The 27,252-nt window shown below is 43.4% G+C and overlaps 1 protein-coding gene across 1 annotated transcript in view; it reads left to right on the top strand.

Annotated features, from left to right (window-relative positions):
* NFAT5 (nuclear factor of activated T cells 5) overlaps positions 1-27,252 on the top strand; it is a 66,562-nt gene that overhangs the window by 21,428 nt on the left and 17,882 nt on the right. The window contains exons 2-5 of the mRNA XM_086469183.1: positions 3,345-3,470; positions 16,568-17,126; positions 21,997-22,189; positions 26,646-26,836. Coding sequence (XP_086325309.1) covers positions 3,345-3,470; positions 16,568-17,126; positions 21,997-22,189; positions 26,646-26,836 — 1,069 coding nt within the window. The remainder of the gene's footprint in view (positions 1-3,344; positions 3,471-16,567; positions 17,127-21,996; positions 22,190-26,645; positions 26,837-27,252) is intronic.

Here is a 27,252-nt window from a genome sequence, read left to right on the forward strand (position 1 = left end):
CCAGCAGCCAGGCTTATAGGAGCTGTTCAACGTGGAAATGAGTCAACATTTTATCTGAAAACTGTTTGGGATTTTGTGGTTCACAGAAGCTTTCTCAGAATGCAGCATGACAAATAACAAACATCTGCAAAATATGCAGCGCTGGCTGCGTTTCTGTGCTTGCAGAGCGTGAGGTGGCTTGGGAGGGTGAGTTAGACCCGCTTGTTTTTGGAAAGGTGCAGACACGCGTGTTTCGTTCTTTCACGTAACTTCCCCGGGCTCTGTCCGTGAGGACTGGCTTCACAGCTTGTGAAGGAGAGGGAACTGAGACTGAAAATCCCCAACAGCCCTCAGTGAGTATGTTAATAGAGTTCTCGCTCTACTGCTGCTGTGTATTAAACCAGATTTGAATTTACAATGACACCTGTGGATAGGTTGTGTTGTCCTTACAGCGCCAGTGCAGAGGCTGCCTGATGGTGGCTATTGGAAGTAGCAACTGGGCTTCTTGGCTTCCCAGTTTGGGTTTTACACTGCCCTCCCTGTTAAAGCTGCGACTACAGCTGCATGGAGTCTTACATGCCATTAGATCAGACGGGCTCCTTTTTGCCAGCCAGGTAATACACAAATCTCTGGGCTCCTTCAGCAGATGATCCAGTCAGAACTTGACTGGTAGTTTTAAATGTTCTTTTACCCAAGGCAGAGTGGGTCAAAGTCGATCTTCTAGTGCCGTGTTTGTTCCTGCCGGTCTAAGAGTGCATACCTATTGCATCTCTTTCCCATGGATTGAGCACTTGTGGTTCACTGGCAGAAGTATATTCAATACAAGCAAAATAAAAATTCCCCGCTTCCTTCACCTTCCTCAGATGTTCTCGTTCAAATAGCAGTATAACTTTTTGGTTATTTAGTCAATGGGTTTTTCCCTCTGCACTCCCTTCCCATCTTCAAATAGAACTGTGCCTTGGTAGCCCCCTTTCTTCCCCCTCGTTGACACAGCAGGCGTAAGGAGATGGTGTTTGGGCAGTGACAACTTTAAACGCAACTTAGTTTGGTTTTTAATTTTTGAATTGGATTGAAGCCTGTATGCACATGCAACTTAGGTAAAAGTTGTATGATAAAAGATAAAGGCATGATTCACCTTTTTTTAATAAAGGCTAAAATTTAGAGAATGTTTAAACTATGTAGGTGCTCACCATACACACAAAAAATATACAGTATTGCTTAATAACTTGTAAATCACTAAAAAAGAACTAACCTTTTTTTGGGAAAAATACATGAAGTATAAAATGAGGAACATCACTGTAACCGTGTCTTCACATAACCAATTTTAAACTGGTCTAATTTATTTTACTTTGAAAGCCAGTTTTATGGTGTTGAAAATCACTGGTTCAGAAGAGTGAGAAATCGGGCCTTAACAGCTGAGGAAAAAGTTAATTTTAAAAAGGGAACTCATCTTTGAGGGAAATGCTAATGCAGCTGTTCCTGACAGCAAAACAGCATCAAAAGTGTGAACAAATGTCTGTCTGCTCCCTCTGCCTTTTCTACCTTTTCTTTGGTAAACACAAATAAGTATCATCCCCCCGCCCCCCCGGATTGTTCTGAAGAATAAAAGTTACAAATTTATAGTTAGTTAACTTGAGCTGCCTCAAAATTTTCCTTGTACGTTGTCTCAGCATTGCGGGTAACTCTTACTGAAAACCTCTGCAGGGATTTCTGCTAGGGATTTGGAGTGCAGCCTCTGGTTGCCAATATTTCAGTTATCCGCTTAAATGGAAAAAAAAATAGTTCTGTTTTGTGTATTTGTCATGGTACTGAAAAGTTAGTTCTCCGAAGAGTGGATGTAACTGGAAAGAAAAAAATATTGAAAAAGTTTTGCAGCAGATGGGGCGCAGTTTGAGGGGCTGTGGCGCTGGCTCCGGCTGTACCTCGCGGCCGGTTCGCAGGTACAGCATCGTCTTGGGCTCTTTTGATGCCGTTTTGTGGTGAGAGTGTTTGCCCTCTTACCCCGTACGGTAACCGTTCGAGTTTGTGGCATGGGTCCCATTTCTAATACAAGTACGTGTTGCTGGGTGTGGATGTATGTACCTGTGCATTTGCCTTGAGTCGGTTTCTTTTTTCACAGGGCCTAATGCAGATGAAGCTCTTTAGTTGGCAGCTCCATGGGTTTTCTGATTTTTACAGAAGAACTGCTCCTCAAACATTGTGCTTTAGGATCAGTTGTGTATAATTGTTGCTTCATAGGGGGAAAAAAGAACTTTCGAAAGGCACATTGAGTTTTCCATATCTGTCTCGGGCACCTATATAACACCTGTAAAGGAATTTCGTGCAGTTCTGTGGTGTGCAGTTGTTGATTCAGTTTATGGGTGTTCGTGTAGGTTATTTACGTCTCCAAATCAGGTGTTTGAAATGATGCATCTTCGGCGTATCCCCCGCAGCGGTGCTTTTACAGCTGTGTGTACTCCTGCCTGCGTGGAGCTGTTGTTGTCTCGGAATAACTCAGTGATGCATTCCCAGGCGTTGGGTGCCGATGGAACTCCGAAGGAGCCATCGGACTAGGCAGTGGCTTGCTTTGAGCTGTCGGCCAGCGTGGAGAAGCAGGTTGAACTGAGGCTGTTGACTTCACTCCTTGTGTCTTGGCTGCTGAAGCTGCCAGGTGGGCAGTGTGGGGTGCCCGTAGCTGTTTCACAATAGAGAAGGCATCAAAAAATTTCTTAGAGGTTCTGCTACTGTACAGGATCTGCCACAGTTATGTCGAAGAGATTTCTCTGTGAAATGGAGCGGCACTAGCCATCTTCGTAGGGGAGACTGCTTTCTCTGGAGCATCTGCCTGAGCCTACAGGAGTTTGAGGTAGAAAGAAATGTTGCAGATAAATGGAAGTAAAGGATCTTGTGTAACAAGATCTGGCACTTATTGCATGGGAAGACTTTATAGGATGTTCTGCGGATGGTGGTACTAATGAGGCTCTTTTTCTTTGGAAGTCAGTTGCACAGTTTGAGTTCTGAGAACAGGTTTGTCTTTGATTCTCACGTGATTTGTCGTACTTGCTGTCAGCCCCTTTGCTCTGAAGGGATACAGTTTCTGTGGAAGTTTGTGAATTATTTCTTTGTTTGAACAAGTTTGTATCCTTTTGTTTCGGTCTTGAGAATGTGTACCTTAATGTTTTTGTTTGTTTGTTTTCTGAAATAGCTTTATTCCATGATGTTAAGATCCCAAAGTGCTTAATGTAACTTTTACAAATGGTTCTCAAAAGGTTGGAATAATCCAACCAATGTTGGAATAATCCAGTTCATCTCTTGGGAAAAAACATTGTTTCTTTTCTCTTGCAGAGCATGAATAAATTTTTGATTACATGCTTTTTGTTCAACAGAATCTGTCTATGACCTTCTCCCAAAGGAGCTGCAGTTACCACCTTCCAGAGAAACATCTGTAGCATCCATGAGCCAAACAAGTGGTGGCGAGGCAGGTTCGCCGCCTCCAGCTGTAGTTGCTGCTGGTAAGCATTCCCATTTATTCAGTGGCTTTGTTAAGGTTTGCAACGTTCTGGCCAACATGAACAGTGCTGGCAAAGTTTTGATTGTAAAAAAGAGCTTGTGGACAAGTGACAGAGTTCATTCTAGGAGAATTTAGGTACTATAAATTAAACTGGGCGATAATAAATTATCGGATATTCTTTGTTAATGGTTGCTGTATTTCATACGTATCTATCTATCTCTGTCTGTCTGTATCTGTCTTCACAAGAAATACGTTCCCATTTTGCTGTTCTGTTGCAGCACAGGCCTGTCAACTCCTAGAACGCACTCTGTCTGCAGAGGTAATAAATACCTGTCTGGAACTAAGGCACGATGCTGACCGACTGTGAAACGGCGAATTTTAGCTAGGGTAAAAAATGAAATGGGAGATTGTATTTTGGGCCATGAAGCTTCTACCAAGCTGCAAGGAGGAGGAAAGGTCATGCTTTCCTTTAAGAGGCCTGAGGAAGCTTAGTATTTAAACTCCATTCACACATCTAGTGTAATGTGCTACAAAATTCTCAAATGCATGAGAATATAATCTATGTCAGGGTGGCACTTTTATAAACTGATAAATTTAAATCAGTTATTTTTCTAATTGACAGCATATAAAAATGAGGCATGACCTTTTTATCGTTGCCTTTATCTTATTCCCAGTTTTATACTTTGGTCTAAAGACTCTCGTTGATCTTCATTAAACGTGAACAAGTGAGGATTTAAGGACCAAGTTCTGATTTGTGAGGTTAGCTTTTGAGCTGGGTTGCATCTGGGATTCTTGTCAGTAACTTTTATATATTATAAACATCCCTGCAATGAGGAAAAAATTATCATTATGCTCATGGTAGATACAGCTTTCTTCATTGGATATGGGTTTGGGGTTTTTTTGGGTTTGGTTTTTTTTTTTTTGCATAATTTGATCCCCAGATTTCTTACAAGGTCATGTTCCACTTTCCTAATTGGCCTTAAACTGTTGCTTGAGGAAAAATGTATATATTTAAGGTGAGGATTCAGATAGCTACATTCTTTTTTCTCTCTATGAGTTCATATGCATTAAATGTTTGTGTGAGACTGTTTCCCAGATTTGCATGGTACAGGAATCCTGATCAGAAACTGAAGTGATTGTAGACTTGCCAGAGAAACTTTACAGCACTGCTCACCATTCATGTTTTGCCAGACCTCTTCTGAGAGAACCTGTGGATTTAACTGTGCACAGTGGAACTTTGGTCATTGAAAGAATTTGATGTTTTTATTTGTGATATTGAAAGGATTTGATATTTTTTATATCACTCAAAAAATAATTTGGGCATATATTTCTAAAATCACGGTACTCGGTGATCGGTTTGGTTCAAAGACGTAGCAGCAACCAAATCCTGTAGAAACATGTATCTTATAAACAAGGGAACAAAAAAATCCCACAAACCCTGTTACACTCTAAATCCACAGATAGACATGAACTGCTAATTAATTCTGTATCTAACAGAAAAGACTTAAAAACTTGAATGGAACTAAATGTCTGTTACCTCCAGGTATTTAGTGTCTGCTAACAGCCAGTCCAGTTCCTTCTAAAAAAACTAAGAATGCATTAGCTGTGTTTGGGTTAAACTGCAGCACAATTTTGTTGAAAAACTTCAAAAAATAGTATCGAGATTTTTTTTGTTAGCACTGAAAGGAGACCTACCCATGCAATTAAGGACAGTTTTCAATGTCAGAGATCGCGTAGTTTCACAAAGGCTCTAAGCTGATGCGGCTGCCGAAAGAAGAGCTTTTCACGTGCGTGCTGCTGAGTGTTGGCTCAAGGACCTAGGCCAGGTTAGAGTTGTCACAGGCCAGGTTAGAGTTGTCACAGGCCAGGTTAGAGTTGTCCCGGGCCAGGTTAGAGTTGTCCTGGGCCAGTTCACAGCGGGGCCGCACAAACGCGTTTGGTGGCACAAGGGAAGGAGGAATGCAGGGCAGTAGTCAGAGAAGGTGGAGCTGGCTTCTCTCAGTGGCTGTTTAAGTTGTGCTGGTTTAAATTGTTTGCCGAACTGTGGCTTTGGAGACCTTCTGTCGGTGTTGGGACGAGACGGCGAAGTTTCTGGGTGCTGTTCAAGTCACGATCAGAAGTATAAAGCACAAGCAACTGCAGTTCTCCAAGTTGTTAAAAATTATGTTTAAAAAACCTAACCAGCCAGACAAAAACCCCCAAACAGAGCAAAGACTTGTTTTGTTTTCGTTGCTGACGTCACTGTCCACTGCAGTGAGGGCAAGAACAATTGAATCTTGGTCTTTTATAAACAGAGAATTGTGATGACCAGGGTCCTTCATGTGCTGCGCCCACGGGGAAGGAGAGGTGAGCCCCAGCCCGAGGCGTGGAGCTGGTGCTCGTGCTGGCAAGCGGGTGCCCAGCTCCCGTAGGTGTCGGGGAAGGCTCAGCCTCAGCATTTTGGCAATGAATGATGCCAGACAGTTTTAGTGTAACATCTTAGTGGGGTTTTTATTCTGTAGGGTTTTTTTCCCTCCCCCCACTCCTCCGTCACATCCTTGAAGGAACATACATGTGTCTTAGATACGTGTTTACCTGCAAACCAACTCTGTAGGCTGTGTTCCAAAAGGATAGAGACAGAGCAGGAAGCTGAAAAGATCAGTCCCTGCTCCTCCCTGTGGTGTTGGGAGGTAAGATACAGGGAGGTGTGTGGGTATTTTTTTTTTTTTTTTTTTTTTAATACAAAGTTATGCCCCAAGGGTGGACAGATGGTTGGGTATTTCTGGTAAGTCTGAGGCCAGAGGTTTTTTTTCCTCTTTAAATCTGGGAACAGAGGAAGGAACTTCAATGTCCACAAAAGCTGTAGGTGAGGATATGAGGAGAGGTGAGTCTGCTCTCTGCAGGGGGTCTCAGTGGATTGTTCCATAGTCAGAGTCCCTCCTCCCACAAATTCCTGCTCTGTAGTGGCTGATTAGGATTCCTCCTCTAAGCCAGCTTGAACTCAGCGCTTCTGAACTGGTGCTGGTACCCGCAGCACACCGCTGCCTCGGAGCAGGAGTTCTCCAGTGTTCTCAGTCTCCTTCCAGAGTCCCGGGAGAGCCGTGGCTTTTCGTGGAGGTTAGCTGGGTTTCTTCTGCACCCGCATCTCTCCGCTTTCTCAAGAGAGCAGGACACAAGTGTTTTCGGCTGCATTCTTCCTGTAGCTGTACCATGTTTCTAGATAACAGGGTATCACGTTTTACTATTTTTTTTTTTTAAATTGTTTTAGGATTTGTACAGTGCCTTTGAAAAGTTGCTGCCACGTTTTCAAGCCCTGTCACCCTGCCTCGTGTAGCAGTGAGCAGCCTGGCTGGGCTGGGCTCTGATTTCTTAACAGGAAAGGAAGAGGAAGATCAGCCTGGGCTTTGTGCATGTCTATATGCTTATACCAGTAAAACATAAACACATATTTTATATTTATATTTTAAAAGACCAAGATTGACTGTTCATTTGCATATATAAAATCCTCAGTAGCAAACTATAGGCACATTTTTGAGGAGCTGACACTGTACAGATGATAGGGTGAGGAGGAAAGATGACTTTGGCAACTTAGTGTTCCTGTATCTGAAACTTCCCACTTGTTTTGTGTCAGTCTCTGTCTTTTAATTTTTATGTCGGCTGTAACTTGCTCTGAAACCTCACTTTTTTGGGAGATGATAGGGGAACAGTAGTTCAGTCTCCATAGCATTGTAGGTAATCTCATTTAGCCTTGTTTTTAAAAGGAAGGGCTAATTTGAAATGCTGCTGGCACGCTGTATGTAGAAGTCAATTGCAGATATGATTACTCTCGATAATGAGGAGATTATGTTGCAGGGAATGATCTGAAGTGGTGAGAGCTTTATACTACTCCTGTAACAGTTAACACAGTTTGTTCTCCGCTTCCCACAACATGGAGTAAGGTAGTATCTGGCTGAAATTCAGCTTACTTGAGGCCTTTCTGTCACTCGCTTTGCTGTGAGGTTTTGTTCCATATAAATCACATCATAGGTGAGAAATATATATTGCTGCAGTTAACTTCTCTGGTTTTTTTGGAGGAGCAGGATGGGCTGGTTTTAGCAGCGATGACCTTGCAGGGGCAGACTTCTAGTTCTTCCATTTGGAAATTTGTTTTATGATTTACAGAACAGTTTTAAGAGTTTTTAAAATGGAATGTTGCTGATTGGATTTTCATTAATTTGTTAATAAACGTGTATCTCATATTCATTAATCCAGACAAAAGAGGTATTACCCACTCTGAATATCAAACAGGCAAGTATAATTTAACAGAACTCTAGGATTTTGAGCTGCCATGTTCACAGCCTAAGCTGCTATCTCAAGCTTCTAGTTCTGTTACTCTTCTGGAAAGCAGAAGGGAGGAAAAGGATCTGGTGTTACCGCTAGAAACTGCGCTTGCCCTTTGAATTGCAAGTGTCTTTGTTCAGGGGACAGGAAAAGGAGGATTTTGCCTGGTGAGGTACCATAAACACATTAAATATGAATCATCTTCTAGGCTCTTGAAATACATGCGGGTGTCATGCTGAGAAATGTCATTGTAAGCTGTGCCTGGACAGTTCTTATACGAAATAAATGTGCCTGGAGCTTTAGTAATGCCTTCTACACAATATTTTAAGCTCCAGTTGCAAGGAGGGATGCTTGATTCTTTTCAGTTGGCTCTTAACGGTTGAACAGTTTTTTCGTGTTGATCAAGACACACTGAACAAATGCTTAAAATTTACACTGCTAGGTTAAGTCCTTTCTCAACGATGCCTTTCTAGTCGGTAGGTCACACCTTATTCTTGTCTCTTGGGGACGATTCAGGAGTGTATTCGACCATGTACTTCAAGCAAGCGTTGCATTTGCACGTTTCATCTCCAGTAACAGGAATGCTCAAACCTTCTGAACCCCAGTGGAGAAAACTGTACAGAAACTTACTTCTCTGCTTAGCATCCCTTCCTTCTCTCTGTAGCAGATCTTGCAGTGAGCTGCTTCAGCTCATTGATGATCTCTTAAGCTGCTCTCCAGTTTCCACAGAGGCGTATATCTATCTTCCCATATTTTTTATTTTTTTTTTACTGCTCCCCAGGACAGTATTTCCTGCAGCGTTTCCATTCTGACACTTTCCAGTTCTTATCTCAAATTGAATTCTCCACAGAGTGGGGTTCTTGCTCTAACAGAAGGGAAACACTTTTTATGCCACTGAAATGTATTTGCTGATCTCTTTTTTCATTCTTCATATTTGGATACAATTAATCTGTGATGTATTGAATTTTTCTGGCTCCCAGACATCTATGATTGTGTCCTGGGAAAGTATTTGATAAACAATGAAGCTTTACCTTTTTGTGGTCATGTCAATTTTGTGCTCCTTTTTAATTAAAGGGACAAACTACTTGTCCCAAACAGGCGTAATTGTCTTTTTTGATCAGAGTTATTACTGAAATACTTGCCATAAGCATTTTTGGTCATTTTAGTTATGAAAATAAGGCTTTGCTTCTCAATTGCTACTGTAGAGAAATGGATGGAAATACTTGCATCACCTGTGGGGTAGAGACCGGGTATTATGGGGTATGGGTCACATTTTCCACTGCCAAGATAAGGCTTTTTCATCATTCTTAATCTAGAGGTTCCAATAAAAGCCTCAAAAGAGAGAGGTGGGATGGTTTTTGGTGTGTGGCTGGTTCCCCCCCCCCGACAAGTGGCTAAAGTCAGGGTTCTTAATTTTTATTTTTAATGAAAATATTTTGCCAATTTATCATCCTTCCTGGTGTCATTAGTCAGTTTTTCCTGTTGATACAGAAATAATTACCAGAGATTTCAAAGGGGATATCAGTGCTGCTACTAATTCTATTCTCCTGGGCTTGTAATTACATGTTGTAAACAAATTATCAGAAAAAAAGATTCTTCTTTGTAGTTGGTCTCCAATGCCTGTAAAAACTTCCATTTCTTTGTAGGCTTTTCCCTTCCTCTTCCCACCACCCTCCCAGTTGGAAATGCCTTCCTGTAATTTCCTAGGAGGATGTCTTCCAGGGATTTCTGTCTGCAGCGTGCTTGTCTCAGTCACGTGTCAGATACTTCTTTCTTACAGCATTAATTTAAACGAGATCCTAATGCTCTTCAGGAGTGCATCTTCCTGGCGCTGTATGTTAGTGCGGTGCCCTGGCGTGGTAGCGCCAGCACGTGTGTGAGTGACCGCTGGCGAGAGCGCCACGGCGGAGCTGACGGCGTCAGCCGGGGAAAGGCCGGGGCGAGGGGCGCTGGAGGGGTTCCTTCATGGCGCTGAGCCGTCTGCTGATGAGAAGCCCTCATTTGGGAGCTGCGAAAGAAAAGGATTCCTCTTACTGTTTCCCTTTTACGGAAACCGCTTAGGGAGCGCGTTCTCGGCGAATTCGGTTAAAACGTTGTAGCTGTGGGGTCGTGCGTGCGTTGAGCGCGTGCCTGCTCCTCTGCATGCAGCACGGCTCCCTTATCGTTGCTAGAAAGCATTGTATCGAGGTACTCTAGAGCATCTTTTTTTCTAGATTAAGATTGTTTTCAGTGTTCCTGAGTCTCATAGGTAGTCACCAAACCCAGTTTTCCAGAACTGCTCAATCAAACACAAGCTGTTTTATCGTTCTGAGAGGTTTTTTTCATGGCAAATTCTTGCATTAAGTGTCTCCTATTCTTACATCAAAAAGGCTTGAGAATTACTTCGAGACAAGAGAATCCCCTGTTCCGTAATGAATAGTGAAAAAGCAAGCCAGTGACGGGTGGAAAGAGAACAGCCTTACTGTACTGTTGCTTGGGCACCTCCTTGCAGTAGCAGCGTCAAAGACTTCATGAAGGCCAAGAGGAGTTCTTCATTGCTTAGAAAAAAAACCAACCATATATCTAAAGAGCAAAAGAGTCCGCTTCTTAAATGGAAGTGTTCTTTGTCCGCGCCGTCAGTCCTGGCACCATCGTAGAGTCGCTTTTGTAGGGTGGCGGCTGTGGAGGGAGCTGAGGAGACGGCAGGGAGAGCTTGCAGGGAGCAGCTGAGCGTCCTAGAGTTCTGACTTGCTTGTGCGCAGCTGGTTATCGCTCCGAGTGGGGAGGATCCAAGATACATGGAATTGGTGTGTGTGAGCCACTAACAAAAGTGCTACTTAGATACCTAAACTTGAGTGTTAATTTAATAACGGATGTCATTGATAACAAAAACAGATTGATTGATGTATTTACCCAAAGTATAATACACTGCTTGGTTCAGCATGTGAATGTAAGGGGAATTTACACTGTTGGGCTTAATGTAAATTAAATTAACCTACCTATCTTGAATCTGAGTGTTTTTAATAACTGGTGAATTGGATTGCTTTATTATATTTGCTGGGATGCTAGTTTTTTTCTCTATTAATACACTTAACTTGCATTCTAGCTTCGCCATTCAGAGACAGGCATCGAGTGGTGGGTTGTGTGACAGTGTCTGTCAATAGTGAAGACAAATAGTGCCAGAGACACTTAACCCATCCAATCTCACCCAGGGTATAGGTCGGTCTTGTTTTCAGACTTCTTCATAAGTCTCTTTTCTTTCTTTCTTTTTTTTTTTTTTGTTTTATTTCTAAATAGTGGATTGATACTGATTTGAAACTAAACTTTTTGGAAAAGTTTTTGACATTACATCAGTAATACAAGAAGAAGAAAAAAAAGTAGAAACCCAAGTTTGGCATGTGAGGTGTTGAAAGCAGGTTTGCAGCCACTTTGTAAGTTCTGGTTTTTACCTTTAAAAACCTTTGGCAACGCAAGGGTTGATGCTGGAAATTTTGCACATAGTATCCTTCTGGTTTTGTTCTGAAATTGTTCTTCTGTGTCCAGTGGTTCAAATAAACCAATTAACATATGAAAGTCTTATCAAGAACATGACATGTTAGATAAATTAACAAATTTGATAAACGGGTCTACTTCATATGTTAAGCTAAACCTCAGCCCGTGTGGTGAGTTTTCGTTTTTAACACTTCATTGTTTTCTGAACATAGCCTGCGTCCCACGCGACCCCCGATGCTAGGTTCTGAGGAGAAGGCGAGTTCTTTACCGGCTTTTTGCTAGTCCTGGCTGTTCATGCACAGGTGGCCAAAAACCTTGTAAAACCAAAAATACCTCCAATTTATTTGTGTTTGCAAGCTTAAGCTTGCCAGTCTGGGAAATGACTTGCTTGGCACTCCAGCGCAATTTAAAAAAGTCATCAGGATGCTGTTTGTTTCTTTTTGAGGACTTGGTAATCCTTGTTGTATTTAAGGATCTCTTTGGAAAGAATGAACAAGGATTTCAGGATTGGCTCCACTTAAGTGTTATCTAAAGATAAGACCCCCTCGATGCCAAGTAGTGATTTTTTTTTTTTTTCCCCTCTCTCCTGCCTTTCAGACCTTTTTTTAGAGGCTGAATGCCTTGTTTGACTTCACAAGATAGTAGGATGTAGAAATACATGTCATTGCCGTAGTTGCTAACTCAGGAGGTAGTGAGTTTTCTTTGTACAATGCTTTATGTTATGGAAAAGAAAAAGACTGCACTGATTTGCTCATGGGGATGCTCTTGGCTGTGTGTTCCCGCAGTCTCTGATATTCGTTAGCCCGCGACTTTTCGCAGCATGCTGTTGTGCCACATGCGTGTTGCGTCCCTCCTCCCACCGCCTGCTTTTTGGCTGCTTTTTGTTTTCAGAAAGAACCTGAATTATTCGCTCTTGGGTGTGACAGTAATTCTGTTCCCTGCCTGAAAGCGAGGGAAACGTTTGGGAGCGGTAGCACCTTGTCAGCCTTTCTGGGAAGCGAACGTACAGGTGACTGGTGTCACGAACAGCTGGATTCCTTTGAAATACAGTCCTCCTAGGAGCAGTGCGGAGTAACTGGTTCTCTTCAGCTGCATTCTGGACTCCAGCACTAACCGCTTAGTTTGTTGGTTCTTGGTTATTTTCTCTCTTTATTTACACATTACAGAACCGCTTGTTACTGGTGTGTAAATTCTGATGTCCAAAACAGAACCAGGGCTCCTGCTGCTGAACTGTTTGATGCCACTCTGCCTCTGGCAGAGGAAAAAAAGCTTGTAGGGCAGGCAACAGATCTGAATTACTCCCTTCAACTACCTTACATGTGAGAGGGATGGCAATGAATAGATTCAGGAGGTTTAGTTTCAACAGTGATCAAAATTGCTCTAATGTAGAAGTAGTTTTCTTTTCTCTCTTGGTTTGTTTGTGGTTTGTTTTTTTTTTTTTAATTAAGAAAAAGGGAAAACCCACCCTGTGATGCTGGTGCATGTTTCATTTTTAATACTGTGGCTGCATACTTGCCATAACATGCACTTGGCTTCTATTCAGTGTTGTTGCTCTGAAAGCAATTTTTATTTTGAGGCTGTGTTAAAATACATTCAGTCTTATATTTCAAAATGTCCGTGCTCATTTACACTACGTATTTGTCATTGCAAGCACTGTTCAATTGCAAATGAAAGACCCACCTGTAACAGTTCCCATTAATATGTGTCTAAAGAAAGTAACCTCAAATAAAGGAAATGCTTAAACTGGGGAAGGCGTCTGTATGTTTCCACTCTGACCTGTCAGACCAGTGGCCAGGTACCCCCCTCACACCGAATGGCCACTGGTTCTGTTGGGTTTATTATCCGCGTGTTGGGGAAAACTTCATTCCTCAAAACCAGGAAATGCAAAATACTCTCACCTTTTCGGGCAATACCAGTCAAGTTGGAATTACCAAAAACTTTAGAATAAAACTTTTTTTTTTTTCCCCAAAATGCAGCATATTCAACCAAGAGATCTCCTTTGGGTATCAGGTACACGTGTGTTGTCACTGGCCTTAGAATAAATTGATAAACCAAAACGGGAGCCATGTAAAACACAGCGGTTTATTTATTACAGTAACTTTGTGAATTCTTATTTGATTGACCCCGTTTATTAGCTCAAGGGAAGATCAATTGGCTAAAGGCCTGCAGACTCTGTGAGAAAACATAGATTTTGCTGTGTTTCTTACTATTTGCATAACTTAAAACATTGCTAAAGCAATTACTAATTGATCCCCCAAAACAGAGTTTTGATTTGTGTATTTGAATGTTCTAATATAGCCAGTTTATTTCACTGGCTGTAACATTTGCGCACTTTCTTACATTCTTTTAATTATTATAACAGAGAAGACACTGGCCTGTACGTGCTTTAAAACACGTGCATGTTTCTGGCTGGTGATGGAGTCGCTGGAGAGTATCTGAGGCTCAGGAGAGGTTTTCTTGCCATTACCATTTGGCTTGGTAGTGTTCTGATAACTGTACTGTTACACAGGGGTATCTCTGGTAGATGGAGGAGAGTATAACCAATTTATAACAGGCAGTGTTTCTTTCCTTTTTAAATGTACGAAGATAAAACATATACACATATTCACACACACACACGCTTTTTAACTTCTAGGGGAAAAAAAAACTGGAGAAGGAATTGTTTTGGATAGCCATAATGATAGCAACTTAAATATTGCAAAGTGCTGCACCCTAAAATAATGACACCATTACCAGCTCTCTTAGCTTATACCGAAAAGTATTTTGTTTAGTGATTTATTTATTTTTTTTTTCCTAGGAAAGTGAGGGGGAAAAGTACAATTGTTGCATTTCTGGACAGGATATGCATTGAACCGTTTGATAAGCAGGGTACGGTCAGTGTTTGGCAGACCGGTGTATGGTTTGTCACTTCGAGTTTTTTCTTATAGAAAGGTCTTAAAAGAACTTTCTAAAACGTTCCCAGTACTTGCTGCAAAAAGATAAATCTTTGATATCAACCTATTGGAGGAAGAGTCTCCCACTTCTAGAGCCCTGCTGCCTGGTTCAGCGTGCATAACTGCTGGTTTGTCCGAGCCCTTGTCGTGCACAGGCAGACACGAGGCGTGCAGGCGCTGCGTTGCACAACGCACGGTACTCGGGTTCATCTGTTAAAAGAAGAATTAATTTTAAATGGGGGAAATACTGCTGTTCGGTAGCCAGTCCCGCAGCGTTACTGCTGCGTGCTCCACGTCTTCGTTTGCAGACCCTTGCGTGCAGCGTATACGCTGCGCGCTGCTGCGGGCTTCTGTTTGAGTGCGTAAATGATGGATGGAAACTAATTCTGTTTTAACAAACCAAAGTGAACATCCCAAATGGCAACGATCTTGCTCAACTCAAAGTGGCTGCAAATCAGCTCCTAAGTATTGTCACTGAAATTGATATCTAGATTTAATAGTTCTTGCCAATCCTATAAATGTTTTTGAACAAAGCATTGCATTAATGCATGACATAGAAAGGATAAATTTGCCTTTAAATTGGAATGCAGTTCAGAGTGACTGAATTCTCCAATTTCAGCCACTGTATTTGCCAAAGAACGAACTGGGAAATGGAACTGGTATCATTCATCTGCTCCTGGTTCACCGGGAGGTTTGGGGAAGGGACTTCCTATGAAGATAACAGCAGAACAGTTTATTGATAAGCTGTAATGACCACTAATTTTTTCAATCTGAAGGGGTGTAGGTTTGCTTTTAAATTCATTTAGCATAGAAAAGCTGTAAGAAACTGTAACGGTTTAAAAATTGTTCGTCATCAGTCGTTGCTACCCCCTGGCAATCACAAGTAGGCTCATTTATAGGAAGGTTTGCTAAGTGTTGCTCTTAGTTGAAGATATCTCGTGGCTGAACATACTTATTCTGTTACTTTTAAATAGCTTAAACAGGATAAAATAGTTCATGCATCTCTACGCTTTTTAGACTTGAGAGATTAATATAATATTTTGGATTTTAAAAAAATCCCAAAGAAAAAAACCCAAAACCGTGATGTTCCTCATAAGAATAGGTATTACCTCTGCGACACCAGTAGCTAGCTGAACGACAACGTTGTGTACTTATGTATATGTGTTCTGTACAACTTGTTTCCGAAATGAGGCTGTGCTGTGGTTCTGGTTTGTTGTGTAAGGTGCGGTCAGCAGTGCAGAAATACAGCAAATAGCATCTCCCCCCAGGAAGCTTAAATCTGAATATGAAATTCGGTTAGTTATTCCTCAGTGAGCTGCAGCGGATTTGAATAAATAAAGACCTATGTTTGTCCGTCCTGCTTCCTCTGAAACGTTTCAGCTGATGTTTTCGGCTGATTTGTCCATTAAAATTCCCCAGTGGAGGTGGTTACGATGCTCTCCAGAGATCTGCAGGGGTTTGTTGCAATCGTTAGCTGGCCTCTCGTGCTGCTAAACCAGATCGGTCTGTGTGACCGCCGGAGAAATCACAGTCGCACTGTTTAAAATACCCTGCTTGGTAGGAATTTTTCAGAGGTCTGTCCCAAGCTGTCTTTGTTTGCATAAGGGACTCGACTAGTAAAGTCTGAGAGAAATCGGTCTCGGTGACGGAAAGAGTCAAATTACAGAAATTTCGTATCGTCTTGTATCAGCGTGTCACCAATACAGCTATTTCCTCCCTGCTTTGAACCTTCAAAATAAACAGCTATCTCATAGTGACTGATACCAGTTCCATTTTGCCTACCAACTCAGTTGATTTTATATTTTATTTCTCATTTATGATGGAATAATCAGCAGCTCTTTTTCTCATTTATTTTCTCATATTTTTATTCCAGGATTTGCCTCTGAAGCAGGGAGTGTCTGCATTAAAAATGACCTGTAGTTCTCTGCTTCATAGGTTAGAAACTTATTTTAATATTTTGTGGCTAAGCACAGTCCCGTCTTTTTCAAAAATAAAATTTTCCAACAATAAATGGTTTAATTGGCATTGAATGTGGAATATAAGCATTTTGCATTGGGGCTTCCATTATTTTAGAAGAAATGGCTTCTACACAAATAATTAGTCCAGCTGAGGCAATGAAAGCTCTGTTTACTTGCAGCCATTTTTATGAATTAACATTAAGTTTTAAAAAAGTTGATTACAGTGGATCATGCTAAGTCTTATTTGGACATTTCCAAAGCACTGTACCAGCTAGGCTGTATTGCTTTAAGCACTTACATTCTAAAACGTACCAAATTCCAAATATTCCTTGGGGGAAAGAAATCGGTTCATAAATCACTTTATTTCAATGGGACTGCTATAGCCAGCGCACACCAAACCGTGTATCTTGTATTTACTTGTGAATTATACACCGCAGATGCTTCTTCAGCTCCTTCCTCTTCCTCCATGGGCGGTGCTTGCAGCTCCTTTACCACCTCTTCCAGTCCTACCATTTACTCTACCTCAGTCACCGACAGCAAGGCTATGCAAGTGGAGAGCTGCTCCTCAGCCGTGGGGGTAAGTACCAGAGGGGTAAGTGAAAAGCAGTTAACCAGTAACGCAGTCCAGCAGCAGCAGTCAACGCCGAAGAGACACACAGTCCTGTACATCTCGCCACCACCTGAGGACTTGCTGGACAACAGTCGGATGTCCTGCCAGGATGAGGGGTGTGGATTGGAGTCAGAACAGAGCTGCAGTATGTGGATGGAGGATTCACCCTCCAACTTCAGTAACATGAGTACCAGTTCCTACAATGATAACACTGAGGTGCCACGTAAATCACGCAAACGAAACCCAAAGCAGAGGCCAGGGATCAAACGCCGAGATTGCGAAGAGTCCAACATGGATATATTTGATGCCGACAGTGCCAAAGCGCCTCACTATGTCCTTTCTCAGCTCAGCACGGACAGCAAAGGCAACTCAAAAGCAGGAAATGGGTTGGTATCTGCTTTTTTTTTTTTAAAAAAAAAAAAGTTCTATCGCCATATGTAAAACCAAACTAATAAAACTCCCCCCGTGCCCCGCCAAGTGTTCTGCTCAGGTTCTCACATAAATCCCTTCCCTTCTCTGCTGTTCCCTTTGGCGTCCTAGCCCCTAATCAGTTCTCATTAGACTTGCTAATCTTTGTTTAGAAGATAAAGCTAAACTTTACTGCAACAATTGGACACACCACTGATGAGCTCATCCATATTCTTGTTTAAGTGAAATTCCTAGCAAAGGTTGCACAATTCCATTTAAAAAATGGCCATGGAAACACTACTGTATTTAAAAAGAAAGGCAGAAGTGGACTGGACGCACCCTAAATCTTAATGGTGTTTGCAGGATTTTATGTGAGGATTTCAGTCCGTACACTTTACCTGCTTCTGTTTGTCTCTTTCTCTATTTATCAAATAGAGAGAGTGAAGGGAGTAGAAGGTAATGCCGTGTTAGGATTTCTCATCGTTTGAATTAACACATGCTTTACTTTTTTTATGAAATGTTAAGATGATGTGGTGAACCAGATTTTGTTTTTTCTTGTGAATTCACTTCTGTATTTGATTTTTTTCAGAAATAAATCTCTAATCCTGTTTCTCTCTGTGCTTCTGGGTTGTGTGCATGCGTGTGTCTGTACGTGGGCACGCCTGGGTGGTGGTCTCTCATCTCTCTCACTTCACACTGTTCACTAAACGCATTTCAGTAGTTGCTTAAAGAGGAAAAAGTCCATCAGTTTACAACAGTGCGTTGATACATCGTTTTATTTTATTTTTTGACTTGTGGCTTCTTTAGTACTTTTAAGATGGTCAAGTGGGTAGATTTGGCTATTTTATTTTATTTTATTTTTTTGGAGAGGGGAGTGTATTTTGTTTGTTTTTACTTTTCTGTATGTGCTTGCAGTACGTTCTAATGTTCATCAGAGTAATGGTGAATATTAAAATTTGACTGATGGGAAAGATTATGAACTTCTCATATTCCAAAGGGAAAGAGCCTGGAGTCTGTATTCCCAGGGTCATTGCAGTTCCATACTTAAAATTTCACTGTGAGAAAGTGATTCTGAGAAACTCTCCAGAGTGTGCCAGCCTGGGCACCGCACCGGGCCAGGCGGAGCGGGCTGGTACCGGGAGCCGCGGCTCTGCCGCCCGACGTGTCCCTCGGACCTCGGCGACAGCCCCTCTCAGCTGGGCAGCAGTTGTCCAGCGTGGCTCGTTGTCACCAGCTGCCATGGATGATAAAGTAAACCAGCACCTGGTAGAGGGGAAGGAGCAGGTGAGGGTGTGGAAAGCAGCTGCTGGGAGTAGGGAACGGCCTCCCCGGAGCAGGAGGGGGTCAGGCTCTCCCTTGCAGAGGGAAGGGCAAGGGCTGCGTGGCTGTAAATGGGGTCTCTGGACAGAAAGGGGAGATCTAGTGACCTCTGGATCAGTACACATGATGTCAATCTAAAACATCACAAGACTGTAACGTTGCCTGAAATCCTTGGGGCTAACCAGTGAACGTTCCTCGGTTCAGCAGTACTCTGTGAGCGCAGGGGTAGATAAACATCATTTTTTTTTTTTTTCCCCACTGTGTCGTACACAGGCGAGGTTGAACTGCAGAAAACTCTTCGGTAACAGAATTGTCCTTTTAACTAAAAGCTCTGGGATAAGAAATGGCCAAGATACTAGAAAACCCAGTTCTGCATTTGGAATATGGGGATTGAGCATTACAAATCTAGGTCACAGCAGTGACTTTTTTTTTTTTTTTTTTAAACTTTCCAGCCTGATGGAGTTCAGCCAAGGGAGTTCATTTACTTTTGGCTTCAAGAAAAGAGCAAGGAAAGCACCCTTGCTCATTGGTGAAGCAGAAGGAGCGTTTGCCTCAAAAGAGACTTCTAGTCAGTTGTCCTTAGGAGCTAGGAAGGAAAAGAACATATTCCTGTGGAAACTGTTGGAGTCTGTGAAAGCCTTTTTAGAAATGGATGAATTGATGGTGATTTAGGGCAGTCTCAGGTTTCTGACACACTTGGTCTCGCTTTCGCTTTCAGGTCTTCCCTGGGAACAGCCCTGATGCCAGTGCAGGACCAGGCAAACCTTAACTCAGGAAATCTGTTTTAATAGAATTGTGGGTTTTGCCACCTACAGTTCTTCTTTAGAAAAGAAGTGCTAGCTTGGAGGAGACTTTCTGGTAACAGTGAAGCTCATCAGGAAATGCGTGTGTATGAAATACTTTACCCTTTGTATGTGCATGAGTATTAGTATTATAAATTAAATTAAAAGGATGTGTAAATGATATATCCTGGTAGTTTGAGAAGAAGGACCACTGAAGTTCTGGTGAAGGCTTTACAATTGCTTTCAAGTTCAGCTAGTGTGATGGAAAGTAATGATTACTTTAGGTTTCTGGAGGGAAGACTTACGAATTAATTGTTAGGCAGCATCTCTTTGCATAGCTGCGGCAATGCATAAAATATTAGTATGTTGACAACTGAGGTAACTTGGGTTTAAGAGTACTCTCAGGAAAACAGTGGTGTTGGAGAGGCCAAAGTGTTAACGTCACACCGCTAAAACAGCGCATTTTGAGTGTTAAAAGGGAATTTGATCTTGATGGCTGCCTCTCTAGGGCTTCCCTTCAAAATTCAAGAATATCTCTTCACAGCGCTGGAACTTCCAAGTGTGACAAGGTCAGACGGAGCAATCCCCGTGCTGTCTTTACGTGGAGCGCTGCAGGCCCAGCCCGCCTGGCCCGGGCGCAGGACGCACGGCCCCAGCACGGCGTGCGGAGTGACGCGGTGGCGTTGGCAGCGGCCGAGGCTGCCGGGAGTTCCCCCTCGTGTTCCTGGGGAAAGCGGAGAGATTGTAGCTCCGTGATTTAAAATTCTGAGTGAGAAAAAGCGAAGGTGCCCACTGGAAGTTTGTAAATGTATTCCTTTTAATTACTAGTCCGTTGGAGTAGCGTCCTGACAGGAAGACTAGAGAGAGTGATTATCTAACGAGCTCGGGTTTGATTAGTGTTTCTGCTTGACTTTACAGAAGCAAAGAGCGTAGTGGAGGTGATGACAGCTTTAGTGCATTGCAGGTTTTGTATAAGCTACATTGGAGAATAGTTTTGTCCCTTTTGTTTTCCTGAAAGAAGGTAGGGTTTTAGGTAGTGTTTTTAAATTTTTTTTAAACAGCCTGTTTGACTAGGCAGGGGCAGCGTAGTCAGGACGCCTTGGCAGAAAGGTGGCACTCTTGCAGGTTTTTTTTTTTTTTTAATACTATTTTTTCATCCTGATCCTGCCTCTCTGCTGGGTTGCAGACGAGCGAGCAGGGCAGGGCTGCTCAGGGACGAGCGCTGGGCGCCCGTCCTGGGCTCGGCTGGGTGAGCGGGGGCTCGCTGGGCAGCCCACCAGCAGAAAACGACGTTCATACAAAGCCCAGAGCTGGGAACAGCGCAGCAGTGTTCACTTTCACCCTTTGTGGCACGTGTTAGAAGATTTGGAAGGCTTAGTAGAAATAGGAGCGTTACAAACAGGACTCACAGGGGTGTGAGATGGAGTTGGGGGCGAAGCGCCCGACCTGCCCCGGGGCAGGAGAAGGCCCTTCAGTAGGACGAGGCTGGCAGGGGCTGGGGATGCCTTGGAAGTAGCCGTGTACTACGTGCCCTTGTGCTGTTCGTTGCACAGTAGGAGCTTTAGGGGAGAAAGGTGCTGCTGATGTTTGTTAGTGTAAATCATCGGGTAAGTGGGAAGAGCGCGCTGCGGGTTACCCCAGCCTTCGGGTCAGCGAAAAGCTCATGCAGTGGCAAAGCTCTCGCTCAGCCGTTTTGGAGAAAAAGCATTTCTTTCACCCTTCTCCCTGAGAAGAAAAAATCCTGGATAAATTACGTCCGTATGTTGCACCTTGAAACAGGATTTGGTTTTTTTAAGCAGTTCACACCTGTTATTTTAAACTGCTTTCTTCAGTCATTAGCTGTTAGAAACTACTTTTTGGTAGTAAAAAAGACGATTACGTTGGCGTGAATTCATTGAGCCCTTTTTCTGCCTGTACCGTTTCCCATGGCACATTTACATTTACTAGTCTCAAATGGGTTTATTAGGCTTCATTCAGGTTCGTTATACAGACCTGCTCTGTGTAAGATCACAAGTTATTTTCCGTTGTGCTTTAAAGTGGACACAGAATCGATCACACGATGTTACGCTTTGGAGGGCTTCTTCATTCAGGTTTTAATTATGGAACTGAACACCAGCACATCTTAAGGGACGCACCTGGAAAGAAACAGTCTTTTTGCATACACTGCAGATTTAAAATTGGTGCAATTATGTCAGAGCTTTTTACGACAACTAATTTGGTTTTAACGTAAATTTATCAGTCTGTTTTGACAGAAATTGGTATCTGAGTTTGCATGGATATGCAAGTTCGGGTGGAGACAGGCATGAGGCTGTTTTCCTATTCAAAGAAGTATCATTTAACCTTAAATCCATTCAGTGTGTGTGTGTACATATGTTCATTTGTTACAGAAGCGAAACAGCTCATTCAGGTAATGTCAGGCTGTATCGCAGACTATGAAAAAGCAGGTTATGAGCCTTCTTCTGTTTGTTAACATAGTTTAATGCTAATTGCTTTTTCCTTCCTTTATGTTGACACTGAAAAGCAGTTCCTATGTGCACTGGATGGAGCAGGCAGGGAAGCACCGTTCCTCTTCATCCTGCAGTTTTCCTTCTCTTGTCAGAAAGAGCATTCCAAAGTTTGCTCTCAACTATAAATCTTCTATCCATTAATATACACCCTTTACCTTTTTAGCTTTTCTGTGATTTACTTCGTTTTTACTGGGGAGCAGCTTATAACATCTTTTTAACGGTGTGCTTTGGCTTCCCAGAGCATCAGAGAACCAGAAAGGAACTGGAGGGAAGAAGACCCCAATGTTGTGTGGTCAGTATCCGACTAAGAGTGAGGGGAAGGAGCTGAAGATAGTGGTACAGCCGGAAACCCAGCACAGGGCTCGGTACCTGACTGAAGGCAGCCGAGGCTCAGTGAAAGACCGGACCCAGCAAGGCTTTCCCACTGTGAAGGTAGGCTGCTCAGCGTCAGCTGATGCGGGGACTCCTTTCCGAGGGATGCTCTGGTAGGATGGGAGACTGGTTCAGTTCAAATCGGCCTAGAGTGTCTATTTTTAGAGCTGGGGGGGGGCACTTTGCAGTCTCTTTGCTGTAGAGACTGTGCTGTGTCTCTTCTTGCAGGTAACAAGAAGGCTCATTTGCATCACAAAGTTGCAGGAGGAAGGAAGCTTTATGTCCAGGCAATGGTACATAATCTGTGATGCATGCCCCGCTAGACAGCAGTGATGTGAGCTGTGTAAACAGGCAGACACTTGAAGCGTGTGAAACTAGGGTAGTGAAATGCTCTAACTGTTTGATTGCTGATGACAGTGGGTCTTCGTTATGCCTTGTTGGTAAGGACATAAAACTGGGTTTCATTTAAAAAAATAAAAGTGGGGGTTTTTGTTTGTTTGTTTTTAATCAGAAGCATCTGAATCCGCACATCCGGTGTCTGTCTTTGGAGCAGAGCCGTAAAGACCTGACTGAGGTGTACCTCAGGGGTCCTGCTGCTCGGCAGGGTTAGCAGTAGTGAAGTACCTGTGCGCTAGTGGAGCTGGAGAACGGGTGGAAGAAAAGAGGAAGCAGTTGCACGCACGCCTCAAACGCAGCCTGCTCCCTCTGTAGCCCTCGATGCCTTGAAGTCGAGGTGTTGATAGTCGCTTGCTCTGAGGCAGGGATGAGCGGCACACGGGGCTGAATGGCGTCCTTCATCCTTCTGATCGAGGGGAAGGATCTGGACAGAGCACATGCAGTCAGGAATCCAGGGCCTGGCTGCAGAGCTGGTTTCTCCAGCAAGCATTTAGCTTCTTTGTTCACCTTGCTTCGTTTGGAGGGAGAAAAGGGTGACTGAGGTGATTCGCCTTACTCAAAGAGGGGAAGAATTGTTGGTGACCAGGCGTGCCAGCCTGGTGAGGAGGGCTTTCCTGTAAGTTCATTGGAGGATGGAGACCAAAGCAAAGGAGGGAAGGAGGAGCTACAAATGGGAGAAAAACACAGCGCGGCTACAAAGAGGCCTTTCACATTCCTGCTCAAAAGGGAGACCATTCAGGGGCTGTTTGCCAGTGCCTGCACACTAATGCACAGTGTGAGTTTGCAGGTCTTGTTTCCTCTCTTGCGCGGTCACAGGGCTGTGACTTGACGGGAATCACAGAGACTTGGGGTAGCGTGTATGGCTGGAATGCAGTCGTGGATGTGCAGCAGCTGGTTAGAAAGGAGAGAGGACATTGTGTAAGGAGCTCCCTGACTGCTCAGGCCTGCAGTGTGGAATTGGAGACAGGCCTGTGAGATCCGTGGAGGGAGGAAGCTCAGGGACAGTGTTTTGGTGCCTGTTACAGACTGCCGGGCTGAGAAGACAGGAGGTGATGCTTTCTGTAGGTAATGAACAGGAGTCTCCTGCTCACAGACCTCTCTCATCGTGAAAGGTTCCAGCCATCTGCCTCCTGCAAGGATGGCTGCAGAGCCTGGTGGAAGCAACGGAAGAACTTTGGGACTGTGCTTGGGAAGGTTTCCTAACGCAAACGGTAGGGAGCCTTCCCGGGAGCGCTGCGGTGCTTGGCTTCTGCGAACAGATGAGCTGATGTGAAATACCGAAATACCATCGCAAAAGTTGCAACGACCACAGTGTGAACGTGAGAGTGGACACTGAACTGAATACCAGCCAGCATTGCATGCTCGTTGGAACGACGGCAAATGGCATCCTGCTTATATTGGCAGGATTGTGGCCAGTAGACAGCTATAGATGTTATCATACATGTAAGAAAGATAGAAGACATTTCCTTTTGTACTTTTTCTTAGTCATGCCACTTGGAGAAAGCAGCAAAGCTGTTCTCAGTCCAAACTAATTTACCAGGTCCACAAAGAAATGTTTATGATACAGCCCTTAAAATTTGTGCAGACGGCTGCTGGCAGAGTATAGAAGTGTACTTATCTTTAAAGTCCCATTCAACAGTGTTGGAAACATCTCCTGAGTAATGTGGAAATCCAGTAAAGTTCCATAAGAAAAGAATCCATTCATATAGTCCTGTTGCTATGGTGATTTAGTGCTCATTTCTGTGAATTTTCTTAATGGGCCTTTGTTCATCTGAATTTCCTTTAAATTCTTTTCCCAATTACCCTTTAGCTCCCATCAGTGAAAATTCTGTTTGGAAGAGTCTCATGTTACTGAATTCCTGGAAGCTCGAGCTTGCTTTACCAGTAGGCAAACTAGTTCATACCCTGCCTGTAAAAGTCTGCCAGGGTTGGACAGACGAAGTGAGTCAGTGGATCTTCAGGAGATCTGAACTAGTGGAAAAAGATACGTATAAGAAGGCTTTTTGTTTTGTCTGGGGTTTTGGGGAGTGTTTTAAAGATGGGGAAGAGCAGTGTAAAAATGTTGGTAGTTCAGTAGAGATCTGGTGCTTGCTCTTCTCTGGCAGCAGCTGTGGCGGGCAGCCGTTCAGATGCATCACTCCTAAGCAGACTGAGGAGGAGAAGCAGGTTCTGTGGTCCTTTAAAGAAGACCATGTTACTGATGACTTGGAACTACAACATTACAATTGGATAAACAAACCTTAGTCAAGGTTTGTCTGGCAAAAGAAGGATTATCCTGAATGCAGTGTCAGCGGAGGTGTCCCAGCCATCGGTGGCAGATTTCCGTGTTTCCTCACTAATAGCGTTGCAAAGCTGGAGCAGATGCCATCCAGGTGATGAGAGATGCTCTTGCCCACCTTTCTTATCTCCTAACAAGAACACTGGGGAAGAAAAGCAAGCCTGGCTAGCTGTGGTGCTGCTGCTTCTGGCCAAGGAGACCTCGGTGACATGGCACAAAGACTGTTCATTCGGCTTTCCATCTAAAGGAGATTCAGTGTAGAACGTCGTCCTCTCGATGGCTGTTTTCATGGTCTTTTGTTTATTTGTGTGTCTTAGCTTCTGAGCTCTTTGGGCTGTACCTGTTAGCCCGCAGTTCATCCATGGGAGCCTGTACTGGGCTGGCTCCAGAAATCTTTTGGCTTTCCCCATCCGTGACGGTCGTAACCCGCCTGCCTGCTGTAAGCTAATTGCTCCTTTTGGACACGAGAAGCACATACTATCGTTTTGTCAGTATTTGCTGATTTTTTTTTTTTTTTCCTTTTTTCAGAAGTGCTAACAACTGCAGAACTGCATTTTCGAAGTGTGTCAGGGACTAACCCCTAAGAGATCCTCTGGAGGATTCTGCTCCCGTTTGTGTCTCCTTACTAATAAAGATTGAGATTCTTTCCACAAGTTTTGACTGGGCTTCCGGGCCCAGGATGAAACATAATGTCGTCACCCAGAAATAGTCTAGCAACAACTATGGCTTAATGAAAACGTTAAAAATACTTGGTTTATCTCCTCCTAGAATGCTGTGGCAAAGAATTTCCATCTCTGGCCTGGGAATTTGGCAGCGATCTAGTGTTTCTTTTTATTTGGAGTATTTTTCTTCTATTACCTAAAAAGAGTGAGAGAGGTTACTTCATAATGCAACGTCCAGCTTTACTTCGAGACATCTTTTACGTCAAAGTGTTTTTTAGTACGTAGCACCACAGTGGGATTCTGCTAATAAAAAAAGCGTTAAAAGGACAGAAACCCTTTCATGCTGGGATGGCGATGTTATAGTGACGAATGCATTCTTCATTAACGTGTTCTGGGATAATTATGGCTTGCGGACTGGGTTGCAGGAGGACTGTTAAATCATTGTGTGAAATACATGTCTGACCTGCTTTTATTTATGAGGGGTTTCAGTGAATCCTAACACTGGTCATAAACTTTTAAGTAGGAGATGTCAAGTTGCCATTTTTTATTTTTATTTTGGTGTCCGAAGGAAAAGCGGGTTTGCATGGTTGGACCATACAGTCATTCATCCCATTCCTCCCTCTGCTTTCTGCCTCATCCTGGTCTGACTCAGCCCGTGGTTTTGCAAGTGTTAGACAACTTTAATCTGGTTTCACAGAGATTGCAAGGTGTGGCTGGCGTGCAGATGGGATCCTAGAGGCGTAGCGTGCCCACTGATGATCAGCATACGCATGCTTGTCGCCTCTGGAACCAGCCACAGCAGACGTTCTCTTTCTCAGCTGACTGGTGGATGTAGATGCTGGTGGGGAAGCAGGATCCTGGAAGAGATGGGGAAACAGTCACGGTTGGGGTGAGAGGAAGGCGTCATCAGAGACCTGAAAGTTGGAGCGGGGTTAATTCTGTGTGAGGACAGATAGGATTCAGGCTGATTGAAATGTATATTAAATGGCTGGTGTCTCTTAATGGGAGAACTAATGATAAAAAATACTAGCGTTTTGTTTATTCCTGCTTCCCTTGGGATTGTTTCCAGCCACGCTGGGAGCAGATGCACTTCAAACTGAGCTGCATAAGATGTTTCCTGTTTTAATTAAGGGGCACTGCTGGCCAGTTGAGATCTTTAATGTGTGTTGTCGCGTTGCAGCTGGAAGGTCACAACGAGCCTGTGGTGCTGCAGGTATTCGTGGGTAACGACTCTGGGCGAGTGAAGCCACATGGGTTCTACCAGGCCTGCAGAGTTACTGGGCGAAACACTACTCCCTGTAAGGAAGTGGACATAGAGGGGACTACTGTTATTGAGGTCGGACTGGACCCCAGCAACAATATGACACTTGCGTGAGTAGTTCTTTTTTTTTTTTTCCCTACCTATTTTAATTTATTACCTTGTTTTCAGAAACTGATTTTCCATTTTTGGTTGGATTAGTAGTTAAAAGTCTGGACATCTTGGCACACACCAGGCACCTAGCGAGGCTACGTGTGTAAGGAAAACACGTAAATCACATTCGCAGTTTGTTTATTATACTTAACGCTTGATCTGGTCTTCCTTAAACCTCATCCGTTGCATTAGTTTCGTGTTCTGTTTGATCAATAACGTGCACATTCAGGCATTACCTGAACAGGTCACTGGTTCTGCTGGATGTCTTCTCTTTTAACGAGTACAGAATTGCTAATCAGAAGAGGGAAGGAGGATATGGGGATCTTGAGATCCCTCCAGGCCCAAAAGGCTGGGAGCTGTGGATGGTGAGGCTAAG

The sequence above is a fragment of the Leptosomus discolor genome, chromosome 8 (assembly GCF_034619465.1).
Source record: "Leptosomus discolor isolate bLepDis1 chromosome 8, bLepDis1.hap2, whole genome shotgun sequence".
Classification (NCBI taxonomy): Eukaryota; Metazoa; Chordata; class Aves; order Leptosomiformes; family Leptosomidae; genus Leptosomus; species Leptosomus discolor.